General features: G+C 35.6%; 1 protein-coding gene across 1 annotated transcript; it reads left to right on the top strand.

Moving 5' to 3' along the window:
- The first annotated feature begins 516 nt into the window (after positions 1 to 516).
- On the top strand, positions 517 to 1,810 carry LOC132124565 (pleckstrin homology-like domain family A member 2). The gene is made up of 2 exons (XM_059535631.1): positions 517 to 1,152; positions 1,503 to 1,810. The coding sequence occupies exon 1, from the start codon at positions 608 to 610 to the stop codon at positions 1,124 to 1,126; it is 519 nt and encodes a 172-aa protein (XP_059391614.1). The 5' UTR covers positions 517 to 607; the 3' UTR covers positions 1,127 to 1,152; positions 1,503 to 1,810.
- Positions 1,811 to 8,118: the final 6,308 nt, after the last annotated feature.

Genomic DNA, 8,118 nt, shown 5'->3' with positions numbered 1-8,118 from the left:
AAATTAATTTACATTCCACACTGTTCTTTATATCACAGTTTGGTTGTGCACTTTTCTTAAACAGTTGGTTGTAATTTAAAATTAATATAGCATTTGAGCATTTAAATGTTTAGAAAAGTGTTATATTGAAGATATTTTGTGGTTTTGACACAATACCTTCTGTAATTTCAGAAGAAGAAGAAAAGCAAGACACTTGTTTGCTAATAAAATAAAATAAAATAATGTATTCTATATTTAAATATATGTACAATTTTATTACTACATAATAAATAATTACAAATAAATAATAATAATTAAATAATTATTAATTACGCAAATGCATGTTATTATATTACATTGGCCTATATATTATTCTAGAATAATGACGTTTTTGTGATCGATTCAGATTCTATATAAATCACTTGAATTACACGAGAATCTAAGCTCGGACATGTTAGAGCCATAGGTTAGAGCTGTGAAGTTTTCATCGCCCACGCGCTTCCATTCATGCCCCGCCGACAGCTGTGATGACGTCACTCGCTAGGGGCGGGCAGGGTGAACGCGGTCTTTAAAGCCGGAGCCGGTCTCCGCCGCATCTCATTCGCGTCTGCCTGGATTTTACGCACGCATGAAGAAGCACAGCGTCGGCAGGCGGCTTCAGCGGAGATACGCGGCTCTGGGACACTCGTACTCCTGCCTCCTCGTTCAGAACCCGAGCATCACCAAAAGCGCCGCCATGACGGGCCCCGAGATCTCCCAGATCCTGAAGCAGGGCGAGCTGGAGAAGAGGAGCGACAACCTCCTCCAGCTCTGGAAGAGGAAGACCTGCGTCCTCACCACGGACAGCCTGAACATCTACACGGACAACCAGAAGAAGAACAAGAGCAAAGAGCTCAAGCTGCAGGCCATCAAGAAGGTGGACTGTGTGGAGCGCACCGGGAAGTTTGTGTACTTCACCATCGTGACCACAGACAACAAAGAGATCGACTTCAGGTGCCCAGGCGAGGAGAACTGCTGGAATGCAGTCATCACAATGGCTCTGATTGACTTTCAGAACAGAAAAGCCATTCAGGACTTTAAAACACGACAGGAATCGGAGAACACGTCTCTGGGACAGCAGGAGAGGTGCAAAGCTAGAGCACCTTGAGATGTTTCCAGTCCAAGCCCAACATGGTGAGAAATCAACTGCAAACACTCTAGAAATAAAGGTTATTTACTGGCATCAGCGGTTGTTCCACAAAGATCCGTGGAACCTTTTCATTCCGCAAAAGGTTCTTTAGATTATTCAAATGTTCTTGAAATGTTCTGCTCACTGAAAGGTTCTTCGGAGAACCAAAACTGGTGAAAACCACTTTATTTGTAAGGGTGTACCATTGAAATGTGGATGTTTATTGAACAAAGATGGTTTTCGAGTACTTGTTTGACATAATCAGTATATGGTTTAGACTTGTATTCAAGCTAGCAATTGTTTTCCAGAGGAAAACCTGAATGACTGAATTCTCCTCCTTTTTTGATTCATTTAGAGATCCAATGAACTGAATCTCGAAGCTTGGACCAAAGCGATGTCTGAAAGGAGCCTGTGTGCTCCGAGTCTGGAGCTGCTCCGTGAAGGTCTTCGGATCAAACCTGCGGTGATTTCAAAGAGCAGAACCCTTAAAAACACTCAAGACTGAACCTTGAACGTTCTCAAACGCCTCCGTAAGGCTGCGGATATCCACATGGAAATGTATCTATTTATTTTTTACAAATGAATGCTGCAAATACCAATGTTGTACTAAGTTATTTCACGATCTATGTATGTATTTATTTTAATAAATTTGCATAAAACAGAGTTTGTGTTTGGACTTCATTTATTTAGAAGTAACGAGTTTACGAAAGCATGCGTGGCTTTCGCCGGAGCATCTTCAGTTATTTCTGAAGAGAAACCTCTGTCTTGAGGTGAAAGTGACAAGTTACAATTCACTCATGATTTATTATTTTAATTCATACAATATTTTACATTTTCATGTCATAATGTGGCTATGCACTAAACCTGTAGTCCTTATGCAATAGTTAAAAGTTAAAACGTATATAATACGAAAAATGTATAGCATTTCTGGAAGACTTGGCTTTGCAGTGGTATTTTGTGGTTTTGTTAGTTTTTAGGGAGTGGAGAGTGGCTTGTAGTGGAAGTGATTTGTTCATTCAGAAATGTGGCGTAATTGTGCGTCAGATGAATATCTCAATGGACTTGTTGAATAGCATAGTGTTGTGAGCCGCACCCGCTGACAACGTTTATTACACGCTTACATTTCCATAAAAAATCCTTCAATTGGGTCACAAGAGCAGGAGGGTGTTCCTTCGGCTCCTTTTGAAGCTTTATTGCAGCTGTAATCTTCACATCTGCCCTTATGAACCGGTGGAGGCGTAGATTATAAGATGTGTGATCCACCCAAACTAGAATAATCACCGCTGTCTTATCAAGCTGAGATCCAATGAGTCATGCCATTTCAGGAAACAGCTCATCATTATGTTATAAATGTGTGTCCAACAGCATTATAACTCTTATAAAACCTATTTTTCTATATCCAAATGATGTTTCTTATTAGATCTGATGCATTGAAGGCTCAAAATAACTGATAATGCAGGTATTCTGTCATGACATTTATAACCCGGGACCATAAACCCGGCTTATGTCATCGCTATTTAAGGTCCTTATTGAGTTTTATTGTTATGACTCGTGTCAGATAAAAACTGTGAGTAAGATATGACATTGGCACGTCTATGATTTTTGGATCCAACACCTGAGATATGAGGCTAAATCACTTCTAGACTAGGCCCATTTATCATTTTTGAGGTTGAAAATGTACAAATAGGTGATATATTATGAATATCATCACATCTAAACAGCGTTAAGCTACAATCACATTCAAAATACAGCTCGGCCTCGAGTACTTGCTTTTACTATTTAGGGGATTCAAATGTTTTTATGAGACATTGAAATAAAACTAGACATGTTTGCTTTTCAATAAGCATGTGATTTAGCATATTTAAGATTTGAAGTATTTCATTAAGTGTATTTATTCATTATTTATATATTTAAGGGCACACATTTCAATTGAAGTGTTTTTGTGTGTTAATAAAAAACTAAACATTTGGACAATCTTTCATATTATTATTATCAAGTATTAATATTATTATTATTTAATTTAAAAATATTGAGAGCACAAATGACTTGTTTTTACTTATTTATTATGCATTTTATTTAGTTTATTAAATAAAAAGTGGACAGCTTTTTCAGTAATTTTTTTTCTATGAAGCATTGTATTTAGTATATTTAGGAAAATTAGAACACATATTTATTTTATGAAGTATTTATTGAAGTGTGTTTAGTAAAGAAATATTTAGGACACAAATTATAAATCCATTAAAATTTTTGTTATTATCAATAATAATAATAATAATATGTGTGAAACATTTAATTGTGTTAAATACAAAATAAACATTTTGGAGAATATTTCAAATAGATCTTTTAAAATAAGATGTAAGATAATTTAATGAAAAATATTCAGAATACAATTTTGTTAACTTTATGTATTAAATAATATATATATATATATATATATATATATATATATATATATAGTTCCTCCACCGTGTCACTGTATAATGCCAGTAGTAACAAGAATTATTTGGACAATGTCATATGACATTGTACAAATAATTCTTGTTACTATTGGCATTATACAGAGACACAATGGTCCGTGTCTCCAACAAACACTCTTGAACATCAAACTTCACAGTCATGCAGGTGGAACCGGAGAGTGTTGTATACTTAGGGTTGGGTTTACAGCGGATATGTATCTTTCGTCCCATATCTAAAAGATAAGCTGCACCCACCAGTCGCTTGTTTGATCTTAAAACTAACATATCCTTATGAATCATCACTGCAGTCCCAAGTCCTTGTTTCGTGCTCAATCATATGACGACTCGCTGATTCTTGAGAAAACTTTACCTCCCTTTAATTTAGTCCAAACCAATATTTTCCCTTTGAAATTAATCAGAGATGGTCAGTAGAAGGTTTTAACACAAGTGCACCATCTTGTACGTGCGAGTCTTTAATTTAAATTTTTTTTCTATAAAATTATGGCATTATCTTTACAACTGTCATCACAGCATGAATCAATTCATTCTTCAGTTAGATTAAAATAAATACACCATTTTTATGGCAACGTCTTTTCATTTAGGAGCCCACTTGGAATGCGACTGTCAGTATTTACCATATTTGATCATTTTTTGGGAATTTGCCCTCACAGTCAGGTGAGCCCTCACTTGAGTCCTGCCTCTCATTATTCACCTGTGACCGGACGAGTTAAAAACAGCCAATCAAGAGACCCGGTGAAAGAATGTGACTCCAGAGTGGCATGCAAATGCGCTCGCAACAGGAGTCAGTCGTCTGTTGTAGAAGTCAAATGTTTGTGTGTATAGAGAGGTATTGTGTCCTTTTAGTTGTAATGCGCCCTGTCCATTTTTTTTTTTTTTTTTTTAGCAGGGCTCCAATTCTTTTTGGTCTGTGCATAAATAACCTGAATGTTTGGCTTCAGGCATCTGAAACATTCAAAGCCACGCAGATGCCGCCTGATATTTAAAATCAGTTGACAAAGACTTGACAAGTTCCTTCCTGTGAGATCAAATTTCAAGGAAATCTGGATTTTTATTTTTTACGTATTTAGTTATTAAAAGATATTTAGGCACGAGGTACTATTGCAGTGTTTTTGTGTATTTAGTAAACAATACCAATTTTGGTCAATTTTTCGAGTTCATTTTTTTCGTAAGAATTTTTTTGGGATTATTTATAAAAAAAATGTTCAGTGCGCAAAATTACATGTGGTTTTATTCATTAATTATGCATTTTACTTAGCTTATTTAATAAAAAGTGGACACATTTTTACAGTTATTTTTTCTAGGAAACATTTTGTTTAGTATATTTATGAAAATTAGGACACAAGTTTGTTTTAAAAAGTATTTAATACAATTTATTTAGTAAAAAATACTGAGGATACACATTTTAAGTCCATTTTAAATCCATTAATCTTTTATTATTATTATTTCTTATTTTATTTATTTAAGTATTTTATTGTGTTTAATACCCGTTTTAGAGATTTTTCCATTTAGATTTTCTAAATATATATATATATATATATATGGTCAGCTTGAGTCTTTTTTTTTTCAGAATTTTTATATATTTAATTTTCATGTTTCAGTTTCTGCAAAACGTAATCTTAATTTTAGATTTAATTATATATTTATATTGTATTTCAAACCGTGTACATACAGCTTAAGTTTCCAAATATATTGAGTGACTCTATCCTGTTTCCCAAAATGTGGTAATTTTTAATAACACCTGTTAAAAAAAATTACAGAAAGCCAGAGAGAGAGAGAGAACGAGAATGAGAAAGTAAAACAAAATCTCTCTGAGGTAAAATTACAATCATTTGCACTTTTACAGTCTAGCTCAAGTTCGTTGAAAAAAGCATTACGACTCTGGCTGGAAAGTCCCTGGCACAAGCTTTTTTCAGTATGTTTGACTTCTTATTGCTCAGCAGTTCAGTGTCCTGGTTTCCAGGAATAAGTAATGCAAACTTTAACCGGGGCGTCTTTGAGTGTTACCTAGTCACGGAAACCCCCTGATCAAATTGTTGACTGATGATTCTAGTCTTGTCCCCCCAGAGAAAACGCAATGATATTGCAGAAAATAGGTCGGTCGTGCCCAGACTTTGGTGATGTATTATTACCTGGGGCAGTAATTGTCTATTTCACAGATGAATGCACATGTGCTCGCACCCACATGCAATCAGCAAGCAAGCCACTACCTCATTTCCTCTTCCGACACTTTATCCTGTCCTGTGGTTGGGAATGTCATGCACCTGTGCTAGGAGCAGCTGTGCCTTTTCTTATGAATTCATGATTTATGTTGCCACTGTTTAAATTGGGCTCGGCTGGACTGTAACAGTGAAAGCGTGGGAGGAATTTGCACATTAGGGGTCCGGCTGCAGAGGATGTGCTCCATTGTATCCGAGATACAATAGCCTGTCTATTCTTCGGCGGGATGATTGTGAATGAAAATGAATGAAGGTCTGGGCAGGTTGTTAAATCGAAATGCCAAGTGATCCTGTAAATTCAATACATATGACCTCAAGAGCTATTAAATACAGTTCTGATGGAAGTTTGGGATTATACTAAATCTCCTTTCCACTTGAACCTCCCCAAAGAGAGTGTAATGGGATGTTTGGCGCAGTTCTGTTGCTACAATCACTGTAGTGTACAGACAATGAAATAACTCTTATGGGAGAGTTTTTAAGAACAGACTGTTATTTGATATAAGAGTCTGCATGGGAAACAGAAATGGTATCCTTCCCATGGTCAACAGTAAAATCAAACCGGAAAAATCAAGCTTTTTAAAAGTTCAAAGTGGTGATTAATTAATCGCACATCAAATTTGGAGAAATTACTCTGGAAAGACCATTTAAAGTCATAAAGACAGAGATTACAAAAAGTAAGTTCAGCAAGACATATTTTGTTTGATAAAATTTATTGCATATACTTTTTTGGACCATGTGAGTAAATGATGACAGAATTGTCATTTTTGGTTGGGTGAACTATAACTTTAATATTTTATTTTCTTAATTTTATTATTATTACTATGAAAATATTAAATTATTTATTTAATGAAATGATACTCTTAATAATAAATGAAAACTGGCAGTAGGTGGTGGTAAATGTCGCAATAATTAAGTCATCGAGTCATTTATACATTCGTTTGATTCGTTCTAATGGCTGATTCATTCAGCCAACGCGACTATGGCCGATGGTTCAATGCGCCAAATGGTTCACCAAATTCATTCAAAATGTGGATTAAGAAATGAAATGCCTATGTGGGTTGCTTGGAGATGAACAATTCTGCTTTGTCTTTATCTTCTGGTTGGCAAAATTAAGCAAAACATGCAACATTGTGTCTAAAATAACACAATATTAACTTCTTAATGAACTATTGTAAAAGATGAGTATCATATTTGTGCTCGTGTGATATTGCACTTAGCCTACAGCTCGTGTGATATTTCTTAACTATGTGATATAAATATGAGACAAATTTTTAAACGGGCATTTTGCCCCATATCTTGAATTTAAGGGATATTCTCTAGGCTCCATCACGCAGTAAGTTGTTGCTCTGCTTCATATTAGTCATCAGTCGACTGTATGAAATAGCAGATGATCCACATTGGTCTGGGCAGGGCAAGTGCGTTAAATGCATACATTTTTTAACACGTTATTTTTCTACATAATTAATTAATCTAATTAATGCGTTAAATTACCAGCCCTATTTAATACATTAATTGGAAAAGCCAAATCCTCTATATCCTCCAAATCCTTCCCCTTTAAAAAACTCATCTGCTATTCAGTGAAATGTTGTTATTTGGGAAATGTTTTTATTATTATTATTATTATTTATTTTTATTTTTTTGTATATGTTGTTTGCTTATTTATGTTTTTAGAATCTGTATTACACATTTGTCAACTTGTTGTTTTTAATCGTGCTTTAGAAATAAATTGCCTTGCCTTGCCTTGCCATTATAATCTCAATATACAATCTTGTAAGTCAGCCTCCATTACACTCACCCCCATCTGGGTCATGGCACCATTGCAAGCAGTTCCACTCAAACCAGTGACAGCCGGTATAGGAGGTAAGCGCTAGCAAGGATGCTTAACGACAGAAGCCTCTAGCGACAGTTGCTAGTGCACCTCTTGAGGCCAGGGGAGTGAGGTTTTACCTGCACAGCTCTTACCTGCTAGCCTTCATTATACTCACAACCATCTGGGTCATGGCACCAATGCAACCTGTGTTTCACTCAAACTAGTGACAGCCAGCATGGGAGGTGGGTGCTTATAAGAATGCAAAAGATGGCAGACTCTAGCATTAGCATCTTGAGGTTTACTTGCATAACTATTACTAGTTGGCCTCTATTGAAAGTACATTAAGTATTACATCAAAGCGCACTTTCATACTCATATATGTTGATAGCCAATGTCAGTTCTAGATGAGTCACAACCATCTGGGGTCTACATTAGTTATTTCCCCAGTGGTATGCAATATGGATAGAC

Source organism: Carassius carassius, chromosome 43, assembly GCF_963082965.1.
Source record: "Carassius carassius chromosome 43, fCarCar2.1, whole genome shotgun sequence".
In the NCBI taxonomy this organism is placed as follows: domain Eukaryota; kingdom Metazoa; phylum Chordata; class Actinopteri; order Cypriniformes; family Cyprinidae; genus Carassius; species Carassius carassius.
Note: the sequence above shows the minus strand (reverse complement) of the source record. Positions and strands in the feature narration are given on the sequence as shown.

Excerpts from the sequence above, each read along its gene's own strand:
- LOC132124565 (XM_059535631.1), top strand. The coding sequence starts at position 608 with ATGAAGAAGCACAGCGTCGGCAGGCGGCTTCAGCGGAGATACGCGGCT.